This window comes from Oncorhynchus kisutch, linkage group LG17, assembly GCF_002021735.2.
Source record: "Oncorhynchus kisutch isolate 150728-3 linkage group LG17, Okis_V2, whole genome shotgun sequence".
Classification (NCBI taxonomy): Eukaryota; Metazoa; Chordata; class Actinopteri; order Salmoniformes; family Salmonidae; genus Oncorhynchus; species Oncorhynchus kisutch.
In genome coordinates this window covers 76,326,868-76,346,848 of record NC_034190.2, presented here as the reverse complement: position 1 = coordinate 76,346,848, position 19,981 = coordinate 76,326,868, and the positions used below count along the sequence as shown (strand labels likewise).

Sequence of the window (19,981 nt, the reverse complement as noted above, 5' to 3'; positions counted from 1 at the left end):
TTATTCCATCTGTATGCTTTTTGGGCATTATGCAAATTATATGCTAAACCCTGTCCTTGAATTTGAGCTGATGCATAAGAAATGGGGAAATGACGGCTAAACATCAATTTCACAAATGACAAGTCAAAGATTTTTGTTACGTGCAATTACAGACATGTCTAGCATGCCCAATCTAAATGTAAGAAGAATAACTAAAATGTCATGTAGAGCAGATCATTTACATAACCGTATATGCAAGACAACAATGTAATGGGGCTTACTACTGTGTAATGCAATATTTCTTTCAAATGGGAAAGGCCACAACAGAATGCAGGCGAGTTGAATGCCGCCCTCTTGTGGCCCATTTCAGCAGCGCTCGCGTGCGCACATCAGAGCCTCCTCGCGGGTTGTCGAGAGGAATGGAGAAGCCAGCAAGCGCGTGCAGTTACACCTTGTACACAGATGGCCGTGTGACTCCTATCTTGTAAATTATGTACATAAAGTAACGTCTGAAGGTATCTGCATGTATGAGTGTATATACATTTATGTCGCATCATCTGTGTGGCACATACCGTTAGACCTCCTGCCTGCTCTAGTGTAGATTTAGAAAGACTCGACTCTAGTTGGGATTTTCAAACTTGGATTTACCGACACGCACTAATGGTGAAGCTCAAATTTTAAAAAGGATATCATTTGAAAATGAGTCGTATCTTGCATAATCTGATGGAATATTGCTGTTAAAATCATTATAGGCAATGAAGTGAAATTTAAAGGTCGCTTGGGCAACGTTTGAAATAATTTGTGTAGCTACATAACGGAATATAAATTATAGGGCTTGTTTAGCTAGCTTGCTAGCTGTCTGGGTTACCAGTTTGCCTAAAAAAAATCAGAACGGACGTCACGAGATGATACATTTAGGTAAGTGCAGTTTTCTTGTTTTCTTGCTACATTGTTTCAATTGTAACGAATTTCCAACAGTGCTGGACAGCTTGGAATAGAATCCCTATTTCTGTTCACCAGGGTAGCTTAGGTGTTGGAATCTGTTATTGTACGCTAACTACCATGATGTCTAATTGGGGAGTTAAATGCTTCTACTCGGTGATTTCGTGCCTCACATTTTCTTATTTAATCCCCAGCACAGGGCAGGCTTCAAAATTCATATATTTTTTCATAGGTTACATTGTTTGCGTTATGTCAGATTTCTGTAGTGCTGGATAGCCTAGTATTCGCGCCCGTGCGCCTGCTCCATGGAAAATGCCATCAAATGTATTATTTGCCAATTGCTTGTTACGTTAGTTTAGCTTCCCCAGCTGAAACAACAAATATATTGTCTTATTATAAACTGGCGTATCAATTTATGATTTTTGTGGGATTTCAATCTGACGTGTCAATCATAAATTATAGCAAACCCTCGCGCACTAGGTGACAACATTTATCCTGCCACAGCTTCTACAGTCTGCTCCAGACAGCAGTCAGCCAGCAAGAGGAGCCTTTTGAGGAAGGACCTGCGCTTGGCCGTGTTGTGTTTATTGTAAACAATATCAGTCTATAGGCTACAAACACCATCATTAATTGCGTTTTGCTTTTATGTTAAGGTCTAATTAGAATCCATCAACATGATATGTCTTCTGACGAGAACCACACATGGACCTATACTACAGCCTGTAAAAATGACTATCATTGGCTGTCACTGGCTTGTCCATTTGTAAATCAGAATTGCCATTGACAAATTATTATCCTCTTTTATTATTATTCAATGTTTTATATATATACATAGTGATGATTCAAAATACATATTTTTAGTTTTTAAAAAGTTTGTTAAAAGACAGCATCGAAGCACTGGTATAATGTTTTATTTGATCCCCCACTGGGAGTAATAGCAGATGGTAGCGTCTGAAATGGCACCCTATTCCCTATATAGTGCACTACATTGAACAGAGTCAATAGGGCCCTGGTTAAAAGTAATGCACCATATAGGGGATATGGTGCCATTTTTGGTTCAGCCATGTCCTATAATAGTGATGTACTCAAGTCATTATCAGACCACTCCTTCTTGATAAAAATGCTGAGGACTTAATAAATTAACCCCCTGATCCCAGTCACTGAAAACCATAAAGAGTACCGCTTATAATAAATCACTATTCTAATATAAACTATGAAACAGTTTGGTTCAGAGGTGACACTCAGTAGCATAGAAATAAAATATGTGCCGTGGTCTGAGAGGCTTTGGCCATTCTGTTAATCCAATTTGATCAGTAGTATGATATGTAGTGGCCTAGACCTAAAACAGCAGGCCTGTCCATCCACCATGGGCGAGGGCTCCATCCACCATGGGCGAGGGCTCCATCCACCACGGGCGAGGGCTCCATCCACCACGGGCGAGGCCTCCATCCACCACGGGCGGGGGGAGGGGATGGGAGGACGGTGTTGGAGAAGAGAAGAGGAGAGGGGACAAGAGAGGAGGGACAGGGGAGGACAGGAGAGAGGAAAAGAGAGGGGGAGAAGAGAAGGAGACAGGAGAGGAGAGGGGACAGGAGAGAGGAGAAGAGAAGAGTCGACAGGAGAGGAGAAGCGAGCAGAGAGGGGAGGACAGGAGAGAGGAGAAGAGAAGAGAGGGGGAGTGGGACAGCAGAATAATAGACGGTTAGATAATACTCCTTCCTCTCACTCTCGTCTCTCTGAGTGATCTCACTCGCACTTGCACTCGCACTCTCTCTCTCTCTCTCTCTCTCTCTCTCTCTCTTCCCCCTCTCACTCTGAGTGATCTCACTCGCCCCCCCCCCCTCTCTCTTTCTCTTCCCCCCTCTATCTCTGAGGGATCTCAGTCCCCCCCCTCTCTGAGGGATCTAAAGGTCCTCTGTGTGCTTGCTACCTACACTGCCCTCAGTGTCACATGCTTGACCTGGATTGGACAATAGTAGTTGTTGTGTTCTTAAGTCTTGGGTTCCTCCAATGGGAAGAGAACAACCACTGTGTGTTTGAGTGTTGTATGGAAGTCCCAAGTCCCAGTCTAAATACAGGACAGGAGAAACACTATCTGTGATGGTGATTATGATTAGAGGAGAGGAAGGAAGTTTAACTTCTCTTTTCAAAGTTAAAAAAGGCATTTTATGTCTTTGAACATCTCTCCTCAAAATAGATTCTTATTGTAAACTGTGTTGTTGTTGTTGTTGGACGGTCTGATGTCTGTGTACAAGTGCACATTTTCATTCAGCTTCTATCCAAATACAAACTATTCCTCTTCCTGGTATGTTGCTCAAGTCTAGACCTGTTAGCTGAAGCTGTGTGTTTTGGGCGCTGATATAAAGTTTAAGTCGGAAGTTTACATACACTTAGGTTGGAGTCATTAAAACTTTTTTTTAAACCACTCCACAAATTTCTTGTTAACAAACTATAGTTTTGGCAAGTCGGTTAGGACATCTACTTTGTGCATGACAAGTAATTGTTCCAACAATTGTTTACTGACAGATTATTTCACTTATAATTCACTGTATCACAATTACAGTGGGTCAGAAGTTTACATACACTAAGTTGACTGTGCCTTTAAACAGCTTGGAAAATTCTAGAAAATTATGTCATGGTTTTAGAAGCTTCTGAAAGGCTAATTGACATAATTTGAGTCAATTGGAGGTGTACCTGTGGATGTATTTCAAGGCCTACCTTCAAACTCAGTGCCTCTTTGCTTGACATCATGGTAAAATCAAAAGAAATCAGCCAAGACCTCATAAAAAAAATTTGTAGACCTCCACAAGTCAGGTTCTTTCTTGGGTACAATTTCCAAACGCCTGAAGGTACCACGTTAATCTGTGCAAACAATAGCACGCAGGTAAACACCATGGGACCACACAGCCGTCATACCGCTCAGGAAGGAGACGCATTCTGTCTCCTAGAGATGAACTTACTTCGGTGCGAAAAGAGCAAATCAATCCCAGAACAACAGCAAAGGACCTTGTGAAGATGCTGGAGGAAACCGGTACGAAAGTATCTATATCCACAGTAAAATGAGCAAGGTAGAAGGTAGAAGCCACTGCTCCAAAACCGCAATAAAAAGCCAGACTACGGTTTGCAACTGCACATGGGGACAAAGATCATACTTTTTGGAGAAATGTCCTCTGGTTTGATTAAATAAAAATAGAACTGTTTGGCCATAATGACCATCTTTATGTTTGGAGGAAAAAGAAGGACGCTTGCAAGTCAAAGAACACCATCCCAACCGTGAAGCATGGGGGTGGCATCATCATGTTGTAGGGGTGCTTTGCTGCAGGATGGACTGGTGCACTTCACAAAATACATGGCATCATGACGAGGGGAAATTATGTGGATATATTGAAGCAACATCTCAAGACATCAGTCAGGAAGTTAAAGCTTGGTCGCAAATGGGTCTTCCAAATGGACAATGACCATAAGCATACTTACATAACCAAAGTTGTGGCAAAATGGCTTAAGGGCAACAATGTCAAGGTATTTGAGTGGCCATCACAAAGCCCTGACCTTTGTGATGCACATTTGTGGGCAGTACTGAAAAAGCATGTGCAAGCAAGGAGGCTTACAAACCTGACTCAGTTACGCCAGCTCTGTCAGGAGGAATGGGCCAAAATTCACCCAACTTATTGTGGGAAGCTTGTGGAAGGCTACCTGAAACGTTTGACCAAAGTTAAACAATTTAAAGGCAATGCTACTAAATACTAATTTAGTGTATATTAACTTTTGACCCACTGGGAATGTGATGAAAGAAATAAAAGTTGAAATAAATCACTCTCTCTACTATTATTCTGACATTTCACATTCGTAAAATAAAGTGGTGATCCTAACTGACCTAAGACAGGGAACATTTAATAGGATTAAATGTCAGGAATTGTGAGTTTAAATGTATTTGGCTAAGGTGTATGCAAACATTCGACTTCAACTGTAAATTAGTCAAACTGTCCCAGGTGTTGCTTTATATAGGCTCTTTACCCAGCATCTCTGTTCATCTCGGTATCCATCCCTCATCACATACGTCCAACCAGAGAAATAAATGAGGCTTTTACATGAATCATGCATTGACCCCAGGACAGTTCCAGTTACGGTATGCCTTTAGGATTTTCCAGTAGCCTTTGATTGAATACAAAATGACTGGTACTTGATACTTTGACTAATAGGACACATGCTTTCATCTCGTCATCAAAGTACTGTATCACTATTCATCCTTCTGAGATTAAAATGTAAGCTCAAGATGTCTGAATGATAGATACCTGCTACTGATGTCTGAATGATAGATACCTGCTACTGATGTCTGAATGATAGATACCTGCTACTGATGTCTGAATGATAGATACCTGCCACTGATGTCTGAATGATAAATACCTGCTACTGATGTCTGAATGATAGATACCTGCTACTGATGTCTGAATGATAAATACCTGCTACTGATGTCTGAATGATAGATACCTGCTACTGATGTCTGAATGATAGATACCTGCTACTGATGTCTGAATGATAGATACCTGCCACTGATGATTGAATGATAGATACCTGCTACTGATGTCTGAATGATAGATACCTGCCACTGATGATTGAATGATAGATACATGCTACTGATGTCTGAATGATAGATACCTGCTACTGATGTCTGAATGATAGATACCTGCCACTGATGTCTGAATGATAGATACCTGCTACTGATGTCTGAATGATAGATACCTGCTACTGATGTCTGAATGATAGATACCTGCCACTGATGTCTGAATGATAGATACCTGCTACTGATGTCTGAATGATAGATACCTGCCACTGATGATTGAATGATAGATACATGCTACTGATGTCTGAATGATAGATACCTGCTACTGATGTCTGAATGATAGATACCTGCCACTGATGTCTGAATGATAGATACCTGATAAATACCTGCTCCTGTCCTCACCAGTGTCCCACCTCCCCCTGTCCCCTCCTCCCCTCACCAGTGTCCCGCCTCCTCCCCTGCCCCCTTTCCTTGTCCTCTTCCGTGGCAGGTCCTCGCCCTCGTTCCCCTTTCCTACCTGCGTTCCTTCATACCCCCCCCCCCCCCCCCTTCATCCACGTCCCTCCCCCCAGTCCTCGTGGGGTTATTTAAGATACTATTTGAAGAGGTAGGGTTTCAGAAGTTTTTAGAAGTTAGGCAGGGACTCCACTGTCCTGACTTTAGGGGAAGCTTGTTCCACCATTGGGGTGCCAGGACAGAGAAGAGCTTTGACTGGGCTGAGTGGGAGCTTCCCTACCGCAGAGGGGTGGGATGCTAAGAGACCAGAGGTGGCAGAACAGAGTGCTTGGGTTGAGATGTAGGGTTTGAGCCTGAAGGTATGGAGAGGCATTTCCCCTTGCAGCTCTGTAGGCAAGCACCTTGAAGATGATGCTTAGACTGGAAGCCAGTGGAGTGTGCGGAGGAGCAGGGTGACATGGGAGAACTTGGGGAGGTTCAACACCAGACGGACTGAGCTATTCTGGCTAAATTGCAGTGGTTTGATGGCAGCAACGGGGACCCCAGCCAACAGAGAGTTGCAGTAGTCCAGACAGAAGATGACAAGTGCCTGGATTAGGATCGGCACCACTTCCTGTGTGAGTAAAGGTCGTATTCTACTGATATTGTAGAGCGCCCTATCGGGGTCACTGCTTTGATGTTTGCAGAGAACAACAGGGTGTTGTCCCGGGTCACGGACATGCCAAGTCTCCCCGGCCCCCTGAAGGGTTTGAACCCACCTGTAGTGTGGGTCGATAGGGCAGCGTGGCACCGGGGCACCAAAGCAGTGACCCCGATAGGGCAGCGTTGCACCGGGGCACCAAAGCAGTGACCCCGATAGGGCAGCGTGGCACCGGGGCACCAAAGCAGTGACCCCCATGTGGCAGCGGGGCACCAAACACAAATAGATCACTATTTAAGTCAATTATGTCATAATGAGTGTATTGGCGGCGATTTGTGCAGTGATTTTATTTCTATGACCAAACTGCTGTGCCCTGGACGGAGCAACACGCCACAGGGCAAAACCCACCGAGCTTCTGCTCCTTATACTCCTAGTCACAGTCAGTGGCCATGTCTGAATACCAATACTAGCGCACTACACACTTAAACTGCATTTCGGCGTTTGATCTAGTAGAATTCACTCGTCTTTTCCGACATGTTTGACAACATCTGATAATGAGATAAATTGACGCGCTGTACCAAAATGAATGACTGGCGGGCATTGGATGGCGCCTTCCGAGTACTATTTCTACAAATTTCACATATTATTTAAAAAAATATATTGTATAATATTTAGTACGCTAGTATGGGTTTTCGAACACAACCAGCCACTCAGCCTATGGAAATATTACTATGCTAATGGAATCAAATAGCTCCAGTCATTTTCCTCTATCCCCAATCCATCCACTCTCATTCCTCTCTTTTTCTCATGTTCTCTGTCCTATTCATCCCTGTGCAAACAGTAGTTGTTTTTGTTCAAGCAGAAATGTAGCTATAGTCACTGCTTTCATTCACACAAACACTGGCATATTTAATCAGGGAGAATCCCCCACAACCCCCTTTTTTGTCTGTGCCCCCCCCCCCTTCATTTCTCTCTTGTTCTCTTTCACACAACATTTTTCCCACCCCTTCAAACCAGCCAGCCCCATTGCTTCTTTCTCCGCACATTTACAGTCGCTCTGGTCCAGGGTTAAGTGCCTTGCTCAAGGGCATATCAACAGATTTTTCACCAAGTCGGTTCATGGATTTGAACCAGCAACTTTTTGGTTACTGACCCAACGCTCACCTGCCGCTCTTTTTCTCTAAATCTCTCTCCCTCTCTCGCGCTCTCTCTCTCTTTCTTTCAATTTGGAACCTTGATGTCCCCTCTCTCCACTCTCATTCCCTTTCTGTCCACACACACACACACACACACACACACACACACACACACCCAACACACACATGCACGACCACGCACACAGTGAAACACAAACACACACTAGCACGCACCCCATTCCCCAGGCTCCTCCTTTGTCCGCCTGACTAAATCACCAGAAGTTGTTCAGTCCCAGGGGATTAATGTGTGTATGCCCATGAAGGGAGGGATGAAAAAGAAGGGAGAGAGGGAAAGCGGGAGCACAGTGTTTGTTATGTTTGCAGTGCAGCGACTCTGTGGTACAGAGGGACCCTCTGTTGTCCATGTCCATGGTGTACTATGTGATGGAGACTGTGGTAGCCTAAATTGTGTGATGGAATTTAGTTTCCCATGCTTGCATTAGCCTGTACATTAACTACGTTTTCAAACTTTGAGTTCATGTTTCATTAGAGAAGTATGGGGTTACCACGTGATACATTTTACTGTAGCTAGTTTGTCATGTTTGCAGTAGACTGTAAAAAAAAATCTGCTTTGAGTTCCAGTTTCATAGAGAAGTTTGGGGTTAAATGGAACTGAGCAGTAATTGGCAAATTGTAAACGATTCGTAATAATCAACTGAAAGAGTCATGATGATTTCTGCTGTGCATTAAAAAAATATATATATTAGGCTGCATGTCAAGTGTACACACCTATATGGTCCATAAAGGGCCTGGAGGGACAGGGAGGCAGAACACAGCTGGATGTTCAGATCTCATTACATGTAGGCCTACTTGATGTAACTCCATTACTGCAAGGCTGAATGGATGAGATTCAGACCAGCAGTGACATGATGTGATTGTGAACATGTGCCTTCACACAAAAACACAGGGTCTACGATCCAAATGGCAACATATTCCCTATATAGTGCACTACTTTAGACCAGAGACCTATGCACCCTATTTCCTATATAGTGCACTCCTTTTGAGCATGGCCCTGGTAAAAAGTAGTGCACTATTTAGGAAATATGTTGCCATTTGGGACACACGCCATACAAAGCCTCCCAAAACCAGGCTTTGTCTAAGCAGTATTTTGTTTGTTATCCTTATCTCTTATGACCACTGATATTTATCATATTTGCTGCCAATTTGGGAGGTAATTTCCCTGGTGTCAGGATTTGTAATTTTTTAAAAAGAGGACATGTGTTTGTGTGCACGCACGTATGGTACAGTTGTGTGTGTATTAGAGGTCGACCGATTAATCGGAATGGCCGATTAATTAGGGACGATTTCAAGTTTTCATAACAATCGAAAATCGGTATTTTTGGGCACCGATTTGGAATATTAAAAAAAAACATATTTTTTACACCTTTATTTAATCTTTATTTAACTAGGCAAGTCAGTTAAGAACACATTCTTATTTTACAATGACGCCTAGGAACGGTGGGTTAACTGCCTCGTTCAGAACGACAGATTTTCACATTGTCAGCTCGGGGGATCCAATCTTGCAACCGTACATTTAACTAGTCCAAGGCTAAAACGACTTGCCTCTCTCTCTCATTGCAGTCCACAAGGAGACTGCCTGTTACGCGAATGCAGTAAGCCAAGGTAAGTTGTTAGCTAGCATTAAACTTATCTTCAATCATAACAAGGGGAACAACCACAAGCTCAGAGAGAGTGACGTTTGAAACGCTATTAGCGCACGCTAACTAGCTAGCCATTTCACTTCGGTTACACCAGCCTCATCTCGGGAGTTGATAGGCTTGAAGTCATAAACAGCGCAATGCTTGACGCACAACGAAGAGCTGCTGGCAAAACACACGAAAATGCTGTTTGAATGAATGCTTACGCGCCTGCTTCTGCCTAGCACCGCTCAGTGAGATACTTGTATGCTTGTATGCTCAGTCAGATTATATGCAACGCAGGACACGCTAGATAATATCTAGTAATATCATCAACCATGTGTAGTTAACTAGTGATTATGATTGATTGATTGTTTTTTATAAGATAAGTTTAATGGTAGCTAGCAACTTACCTTGGCTTACTGCATTCGCGTAACAGGCAGTCTCCTTGTGGAGTGCAACGAGAGAGAGACAAGTCGTTATTGCATCGGACTAGTTAACTGTAAGGTTGCGAGATTGAATCCCCTGAGCTGACAAAGTGAAAATCTATCGTTCTGCCCCTGAACAAGGCAGTTAACACACCGTTCCTAGGCCGTCATTGAAAATAAGAATGTGTTCTTAACTGACTTGCCTAGTTAAATAAAGATTAAATAAATGTGTAATTTCTTTTTAATTAGGCATAATAGGCGCCCAAAAATACTGATTTCCGATTGTTATGAAAACTTGAAATCGTCCCTAATTAATCGGCCATTCTGATTAATCGGTCGACCTCTAGAAAGGGCAGTGTGGAGTGTAATAGTGATTGCATCATCTGTGGATCTGTTGGGGCGGTATGCAAATTGGAGTGGGTCTAGGGTTTCTGGAATAAGGGTGTTGATGTGAGCCATGACCAGCACTTCATGGCTACAGATGTGAGTACTACCGGTTGGTAGTCATTAAGGCAGGTTACCTTAGTGTTCTTGGTTACAGGCACTATGGTGGTCTGCTTAAAACATGTTGGTTTTACAGACTCGGACAGGGAGAAGTTGAAAATGTCAGTGAAGACACTTGCCAGGCGTTCAGCACATGCTCGCAGTACATGTCCTGTTAATCTGTCTGGACCTGCGGCCTTGTGAATGTTGACCTGTTTAAAGGTCTTACTCACATCAGCTGCGGAGAGCGTAATCACACAGTCTTCCGGAACAGCTGGTGCTCTCATGCATGTTTCAGTATTATTTGCCTCGAAGTGAGCATAGAAGTAGTTTAGCTCGTCTGGTGGGCTCGTGTCACTGGGCAGCTCTCGGCTGTGCTTCCCATTGTAGTCTGTAATGGTTTGCAAGCCCTGCCACATCCGACGAGTGTCAGAGCTGGTGTAGTGCGATTCGATCTTAGTCCTGTATTGATGCTTTGTCTGTTTGATGGTTTGTCAGAGGGCATATCTGGATTTCTTATAAGCTTTCGGGTTAGAGTCCTGCTCCTTGAAAGCGGCAGCTCTAGCCTTTAGCTCAGTACGGATGTTGCCTGTAATCCATGGCTTCTGGTTGGGGTATCTCTGGGTGAGCGTTTTCTTGTTTTCTTATGGCAGAATACAGCTCATTCAATGCTGTCTTAGAGCCAGCCTCAGATTACAGCTATGAGTCTTCTTGGGAAAGTCTATAAAATCTTTGCACACATGGATTGTGCAATATTTGCCCATTATTCTTTTCAAAATTCTACAAGCTCTGTCAAGGGGTTGGGGATCATGGCTAGACAGAAATGTTCAAGTCCATAGATTTTCAAGCAGGTTTAAGTCAAAACTGTAACTAGGCCAATTGGGAACATTCACTGTGTTCTTGGTAAGCAACTACAGTGTATATTTGGCTTTGTGTTGTAAGCTATTGTCCACTGAATGGTGAATTCCTGGTATAAAGCAGACTGAAGCAGGTTTTCCTCTAGAATTTTTCCTAAGCTTAGCTCCATCCCGTTTCTTTTCATCCTGAAAAACTCCACAGTTTTTGCCGATGTCAAGCATACCCATACCAGGATGCAGCCACCACCAAGCTTGAAAATAAGGAAGCTGTTACACTGTGATGTTTTGTGTTGAATTTGCCCCAAACATAAGGCTTTGCAATCAGGCCAAAAAGTGTATTCCTTTGCTATGTTTTTTTGCAGTATTACTTCTGTGCTTTGATGCATGTTTGGATTATTTCTATCATTCTTTTCTATCTGTCATTTAGGTCATTATTGTGGAGTCACTACAATGTTGTTGATCCATCCTTAGTTTTCTCCTGTCTCAGCCATTGAACTTTGTAACCGTTTTAAAATTACCAATGGCCTCATGGTGACATCCCTAAGCAGTTTCCTTCCTGTCCTGCAGCTCAGTTCAGAAGGACGACTAGATCTTTGATGTGTCTGGGTGGTTTAATACATAATCCACAGCATAATTATTATCTTGACCATGCTTAATGACATATTCAATGTCTGATTTGTTATTCTTACCCATCTACCAACCACTGCCGTTCTCTTTGAGGCTTTCGATAAGCTCCCTGCTCTTTGTAGTTGAATCTGTGCTTGAAATTCAATACTTGTGTGTGTGTGTGTGTATGTTTGTGTTTGTGTGTGTGTGTGTGCATGCCTGTGTGTGCATATGTGTGTGTTTGTGTATGCGTGTGCATGTATACATGCCTGTGTGTGTGTGTGTGCATATGTGTGTGTTTGTGTATGCGTGTGCATGTATACATGCCTGTGTGTGTGTGTGTGTGTGTGTGTGTGTGTGTGTGTGTGTGTGTGTGTGTGTGTGCGTGTGCAAAGTATTCGGCCCCCTTGAACTTTGCGACCTTTTGCCACATTTCAGGCTTCAAACATAAAGATATAAAACTGTATTTTTTTGTGAAGAATCAACAACAAGTGGGACACAATCATGAAGTGGAACGACATTTATTGGATATTTCAAACTTTTTTAACAAATCAAAACTGAAAAATTGGGCGTGCAAAATGATTCAGCCCCCTTAAGTTAATACTTTGTAGCGCCACTTTTTGCTGCGATTACAGCTGTAAGTCGCTTGGGGTATGTCTCTATCAGTTTTGCACATCGAGAGACTGACGTTTTTTCCCATTCCTCCTTGCAAATCAGCTCGAGCTCAGTGAGGTTGGATGGAGAGCATTTGTGAACAGCAGTTTTCAGTTCTTTCCACAGATTCTCGATTGGATTGAGGTCTGGACTTTGACTTGGCCATTCTAACACCTGGATATGTTTATTTTTGAACCATTCCATTGTAGATTTTGCTTTATGTTTTGGATCATTGTCTTGTTGGAAGACAAATCTCCGTCCCAGTCTCAGGTCTTTTGCAGACTCCATCAGGTTTTCTTCCAGAATGGTCCTGTATGTGGCTACATCCATCTTCCCATCAATTTTAACCATCTTCCCTGTCCCTGCTGAAGAAAAGCAGGCCCAAACCATGATGCCGCCACCACCATGTTTGACAGTGGGGATGGTGTGTTCAGGGTGATGAGCTGTGTTGCTTTTACACCAAACATAACGTTTTGCATTGTTGCCAAAAACCAATTTTGGTTTCATCTGACCAGAGCACCTTCTTCCACATGTTTGGTGTGTCTCCCAGGTGGCTTGTGGCAAACTTTAAACAACACTTTTTATGGATATCTTTAAGAAATGGCTTTCTTCTTGCCACTCTTCCATAAAGGCCAGATTTGTGCAATATACGACTGATTGTTGTCCTATGGACAGAGTCTCCCATCTCAGCTGTAGATCTCTGCAGTTCATCCAGAGTGATCATGGGCCTCTTGGCTGCATCTCTGATCAGTCTTCTCCTTGTATGAGCTGAAAGTTTAGAGGGACGGCCAGGTCTTGGTAGATTTGCAGTGGTCTGATACTCCTTCCATTTCAATATTATCGCTTGCACAGTGCTCCTTGGGATGTTTAAAGCTTGGGAAATCTTTTTGTATCCAAATCCGGCTTTAAACTTCTTCACAACAGTATCTTGGACCTGCCTGGTGTGTTCCTTGTTCTTCATGATGCTCTCTGCGCTTTTAACGGACCTCTGAGACTATCACAGTGCAGGTGCATTTATACGAAGACTTGATTACACACAGGTGGATTGTATTTATCATCATTAGTCATTTAGGTCAACATTGGATCATTCAGAGATCCTCACTGAACTTCTGGAGAGAGTTTGCTGCACTGAAAGTAAAGGGGCTGAATAATTTTGCACGCCCAATTTTTCAGTTTTGATTTGTTAAAAAAGTTTGAAATATCCAATAAATGTCGTTCCACTTCATGATTGCGTCCCACTTGTTGTTGATTCTTCACCAAAAAATACAGTTTTATATCTTTATGTTTGAAGCCTGAAATGTGGCAAAAGGTCGCAAAGTTCAAGGGGGCCGAATACTTTCGCAAGGCACTGTATACATGCCTGAATGTGTGTGTGTGTGTGTTTATGCGTGTGCATGTATACATGCCTGTGTCTGTGTGTGTGCTTGCGTGTCTGTAAATGTGTGTGTAGGAGAGAGTCAGTGACTGTGAGGGAGAGAGGGATGGGCTGTGTCAGTGTGAATGTGTTTGATGCACTGTGATAACTCTGTTCCATGGGAACTCCTTGCCCTGGGGACACTGGGGAATAAGCTCGTGTTTAAATGAGATATTCCCCCGTGTCACCTATTTCCTGCTGAGGCCTTACCTATCGACCCATGTCTGTCTCATTCATAGACTCACTTATATAATGTCTGTCCCCATTCCCCACTGTCTGGTCCCAGATCTTTTTGTGCTGTCATGTCCAATTCATTTTCAATGACCATAGGAGTTGGTAAGATAGCACAAACAGATCTGGGATCTGGGATCTGGGGCTAATGTCTGTTCTATATAATATGTTTGTCTCCACTCTGGTTCCTTTCCCTTGTTTGTGGTCACATCAATTGATAAGGTCAAAGGACAGGAAAGGACAAAGAGAAAAGTTCAGGTTAGCACTGTAATGTGAAAGAGGTATAAGTCAATTGAGAGGTTTGGAATACTATTACTGTAGCTACCTGACTAGACAGCAGCTGGACCTACAGTACCTCTATGACATGTATCTACAGACAGAATAGAGTTTGTGCTCTTTATAGTTATAGTGTCTGCCTTTCATCTTTGTCTCAATCCTCATTCTGTAAACAGACTATAGCCTTAATGTAGGCCACAGATGGAGGAGCTTGCAATAGCATGTATTACTGTACTGTATGGGTCTAAGTAGTAATGTACACTGCCTTATATTCACACCCTTTGACTTTTTCCTCATTTTCATGCGTTACAGCCTGAATTTAAAATGAATTCAATTTAGATTTTGTTTCACTGGCCTTCGCACAATACCCCATATTGTCAAAGTGGAATTATGTTTTTCGAAATGTGTGCAAATTAATAAAAAATAAAAAGCTGAAATGTATTAACAAAGTATTCAACCCTTTTGTTATGTCAAACCTAAATATGTTCAGGAGTAAAAATGTGCTTAAGTCACATAATAAGTTTCATGGACTCACTCTGTTTTTATTATTTTTTTATGACTACCTCATCTCTGTACACCACACATACAATTATCTGTAAGTTCCCTCGGTCGAGTAGTGAATTTCAAAGACAGATCCAGGGACATTTTCCAATGCTTCGCAACGAAGGGCACCTATTGGTATATAGGTCAAAAAAGCAGACATTGAATATCCCTTTGAGCATGGTGAGGTTATGAATTTAGCTTTTGGACGGTGTATTAATACACCCTGTCACAAGAAAGATACAGGCGTCCTTCCTAACTCAGTTGCAGGAGAGGAAGGAAACCGCTCAAGGATTTCACCATGAGGCCAATGGTGACTTTAAAATAGTTACCGAGATTAATGGCTGTGATTGAAAACTGAGGATGGATCAACAACATTGTCGTTACTCCACAATACTAACCTAAGTAAAAAATAAGGAAGCCTGTTCAGAATACAAATATTCCAAAACATGCATCCTGTTTGCAATAATACATGAAAGTAAAACTGCAAAAAATGTGGCAAAGAAATTAACTTTATGTCCTGAATACAAAGCTTTATGTTTGGGGCAAATCCAATACAACAAATCACGGAGTACCAGTCTTCATATTTTCAAGCATGGTGGTGGCTGCATCACGTTATGGGTATGCTTGTCATCAGCAAGGACTAGGGAGTTTTTTTATTTCTAAAAAGTAACGGAAAAGAGATAAGTACAAGCAAAATAGTTCAGTCTGCTTTCCAACAGATTCAGCAGGACAATAACCTTTCAGCAGGGCAATAACCTAAAACACAAGGCCAAATCTACACTGGAGTTGCTTACCAAGACGAAAAGGCTTTTACAGTGTAATAGAGTAGCTACAAGTACGAGTTGACAGATATCACTAAGAGTTGACAGATCGCTAAGAGCATCCCTCTGCTCATGAATGAATAATGAAGGAATGAATGGTCCATAGTACTGAATCATCCATTTTGAATCATCAGAACAGGATTTAGTACCACTGTATTGACTAATGGTCTCCACCAAACACAACTAAAATTGCAACACACTCACTAAATTCTGATTGATGACAAACTCAAAGTGAAACTATACAATATGACAGATTCCTTAGTCTATGAAGTCTATGAAGTATGAACACTTTTTAGGGGTGCTGGGCTGTAGAAAACTTTGCTTAACCGGCCCTGTCATCAGGGTTTTTGATTAACAGATTTTAATGGTTCCTTTCCTCAGCGTAGGCCTACATTATCTCAAGTCTCACTATACACACATGGGCAGCTTGTAGCATGGCCTGTTCTTAATTTTTTTTATTTTACCTTTAGGCAAATCAGTTCAGAACAAATTCTTATTTTCAATGACGGCCTAGGAACAGTGGGTTAACTGCCTGTTCAGGGGCAGAACGACAGATTTGTACCTTGTCAGCTCGGGGATTTGAACTTGCAACCTTCCGGTTAATAGTCCAAAGCTCTAACCACTTGGCTACCCTGCCACCCCAATCCAAAATGAATGAATCACCTGACAGTCTTCAGAATGAACCCAAAAGCACTGGAAACATGGAACATGCCATCTGTGTTATCCAGCATCCTATTACTGGAGAATTTCTTCAGCAGACTTATGAGGGTTGAAACTGAAAGAAACAGTCGGTATCTGCTGGCTGGCAAATTAAGGATTGTAGCAATTTAGAAGATAACATTTTGCTACTAGCTACGGCACAAACTGCAGAAATAGAAAATACATTGCAGAATATTGCCTTTTTTTAGAAGGCAATCAACACTTGAGATGGAACAGACACTGGGGAAATGCCTGGGAGTAACAGCATAAATTGGTGCTAGCTAGGCAGTGTTTAAAGTGTCCTATTAGGAATAAGTTACATTCAAAATGAGGAAACCATTCCTCTGAGGAGTGTATGAACATTTCTCCATTAATAAGAAAAGTTTGATTTGATAGGATTTTACACATTGTAAGCAGGCATTCTTTGACAGACAGGACTGACTGTGGAAAGGAATATAGTACCAGGATATAGCTGAGAACTTTGATTATTCTCAGATCTTCCCTCTGTGCAGTCCCCCACTGACCTCACCATCATACCCAGAACATCAAACAAAAACAATCTCAAACATCAAACTGAAACTGGTGTTCTTGGAAATGAATGATTTGAATATGACTTGAACAGTGGAAAGTTATTCGCATGTCGCTATACTAGCCTGCTGAATACTAATGTATTTGTTTGTTTTCTTCACAGGATTTACCTGAGATTCACCTTAAGACTTTGACAGAGATGATTTTCTAGAAGAGGAGGAAGAGGCCCTAGCTCCCCTCAGCTTCCCTCTCTTTCCCAGAGACATTAAACACTTTCTTCTGCCTCAGCGTGTGTATATAGTAAGGTTGGCTGAGGCGAGGCTTTATTGAGGTGCCTATTGACTTTAGTCCCCTTGGTAAGGTGCACAGGAAAGGGTATGCACTTTAGGAGATGGAGAGAAAGAAAGTAAGGACAGAAAGCTAGGACGGAGTGGAGATAAGAAGCACTGTGCTGCTCATCCTCTTTATGCCTCTGTAAAGACTCTAAAGAAAGGAGAGAGGAGGACGGGAGCCTCTAGTGGCAGGGCCCAGCCCCGTAGTCACCAGCAACACTGGAACAACAGCAGCCAGAGAACCTAGAAGGTGGGTAAGAAGAGGACCACAGAAAGAGAGGAGAGACGGGGACTGAACAAGAACCAGAGGACGGGGAGCAGGAGGGGCATCCCCATGGCGACGGACCCTGGAGAACCCACGGGGACAGAGGACTCCTCAGAGAAAACTGATGGAGCGCGAGAGGAGGAGACGGAGCAGGAGGATGGCAGGAGGGAAAGGACGCAAAGTACCCCCTCTGACTTCCCCTCCTCCCAGGCTCAGGAGAGGAGAGCCGCCGAGGGTAGGGATACAGGAGAAGGACCAAGAGGAGGCGGAAGTAGAGGAGGGCGAGGAGAGATGGAGGACAGAGATGTTAAGGAAGAGGAGATACCTCCGTTTAGACCTATGTCTCTCTCCACACCCTCATCCCCAGCTGCGACCGTGATGGCTTCAGGGTCAGGAGGTCACGGGCCGAGGCTGAGGAGAGAGAAGCGTTTCTTCAGGAAGAGTGTGGAGATCTGCGAGGAGGAGGACGAGGTAGCGGCAGACCCCCCAGAGGTGTCCCACTCCGCCCCCCACCTGGATTCAGTCTTCACCCTCACCGGGGCCCAGGCCGCTACTGCCACCGCCACCTCAGCTTCCGCAGCCCTAGGACACGACACCGCTCACCATGACCCATCCAGCCCCAGCACCACCCAGGACCCCGGGGCCAAGGACGCCCCCTCTTCCGCCCCTGCCCAGACGGGGAAGGAGAGGGACAGGGAGCAGGAGGAGGAGGCAGAGATGAAGGCCGTGGCCACCTCGCCGGGGGGGAGGTTTCTGAAGTTTGACATTGAGCTGGGGAGGGGAGCCTTTAAGACCGTTTACAAAGGCCTAGACACTGAGACCTGGGTGGAGGTGGCCTGGTGCGAACTACAGGTAAAGATCAATACTCTCTCTTTCTAGTTCTCTCGAGGCTAGACACTTTTCAGACATTGTGCCGACCCAAAACAAATTGTACTGCCTTGGATATGTTATTTTCAGCACGCCTCTTGCAAGTATGATGGATGCATATGCAGAGCTCAGTTCAGTTTTATGCAGGCCAGATCAGTACAGCTTGGTTTGGCTCGGCTCAGTTTTATGCAGGCCAGATCAGTACAGCTTGGTTTGGCTCGGCTCAGTTTTATGCAGGCCAGATCAGTACAGCTTGGTTTGGCTCGGCTCAGTTTTATGTATGCCAAGGTTTGATTTCTGGTTTATTGCAACAGTGAGTAAGTATGTTAATTACATGTGAGTGGTCTCTAGAGGTAATGGCATGGAAGGTGTAGGGAGGTAGTACTAATCAATGGCAACAATATATTGTGCTGATTTTACTGGTCTGTTTGGAAAATCTATAGCTATTACTTTTGTATTAAATTACACACACCATAATGCATGACTTCAAGTCAGTTGAAATCTTCCCAGGACCCGCACACAAACACACACACACACACACACACACACACACACACACACACACACACACACACACACACACACACACACACACACACACACACACACACACACACACACACACACACACACACACACACACACAGACAGACCCACACCTAATGCTTCCCAAGAGTCTTCTCAGGAGCTTCTCTCTTCCCTGGGATAATCTCAGCCTGTTGTCTGCTAACTATTCAGTCTGAGATTCAGACTCACAGCAGCACATTGGAAACAGAAAGAGAGAGAGAGAGACAGAGAGAGAGCGAGACAGAGAGACAGAGAGAAAGGGGGGGTGTACTTTTGCTGCACTCAGGAACACATGAAAAATGCATGATATAGTAGTAGGTACACTCCGTGTGAAAGGCTAGTAGGCTAGTCTACCACGACTGTGTGGAAAGGCTAGTAGGCTAGTCTACCACGATTGTGTGGAAAGGCTAGTAGGCTAGTCTACCTCGGCTGTGTAGAAAGGCTAGTAGGCTAGTCTACCACGACTGTGTGGAAAGGCTAGTAGGCTAGTCTACCACGATTGTGTAGAAAGGCTAGTAGGCTAGTCTACCACGATTGTGTGGAAAGGCTAGTAGGCTAGTCTACCTCGGCTGTGTAGAAAGGCTAGTAGGCTAGTCTACCATGACTGTGTAGAAAGGCTAGTAGGCTAGTCTACCACGACTGTGTGAAAAGGCTAGCAGGCTAGTCTACCACGACTGTGTGGAAAAGCTAGTAGGCTAGTCTACCACGACTGTGTGGAAAGGCTAGTAGGCTAGTCTACCTCGGCTGTGTAGAAAGGCTAGTAGGCTAGTCTACCATGACTGTGTAGAAAGGCTAGTAGGCTAGTCTACCACGACTGTGTGAAAAGGCTAGCAGGCTAGTCTACCACGACTGTGTGGAAAAGCTAGTAGGCTAGTCTACCACGGCTGTGTAGAAAGGCTAGTAGGCTAGTCTACCACGGCTGTGTAGAAAGGCTAGTAGGCTAGTCTACCACGACTGTGTATAAAGGCTAGTGGGCTAGTCTACCACGGCTGTGGTAGG

At 43.6% G+C, this 19,981-nt stretch overlaps 1 protein-coding gene across 7 annotated transcripts in view; it reads left to right on the top strand.

Moving 5' to 3' along the window:
• The first annotated feature begins 364 nt into the window (after window positions 1–364).
• LOC109907075 (serine/threonine-protein kinase WNK2) overlaps window positions 365–19,981 on the top strand; it is an 85,307-nt gene continuing 65,690 nt past the window's right edge. For 4 of the 7 annotated variants that reach the window (XR_004203724.1, XR_004203723.1, XR_004203725.1 and 1 more), the window contains exons 1-2: window positions 365–897; window positions 17,115–18,400. Coding sequence is in view for 4 of the 7 variants with exons in the window: in XM_031794649.1 (XP_031650509.1) it covers window positions 17,618–18,400 (783 nt within the window). In the remaining 3 variants the exon portion in view is untranslated. The remainder of the gene's footprint in view (window positions 898–17,114; window positions 18,401–19,981) is intronic. The other 3 variants (XM_031794647.1, XM_031794646.1, XM_031794648.1) reach the window with 1 other exon arrangement.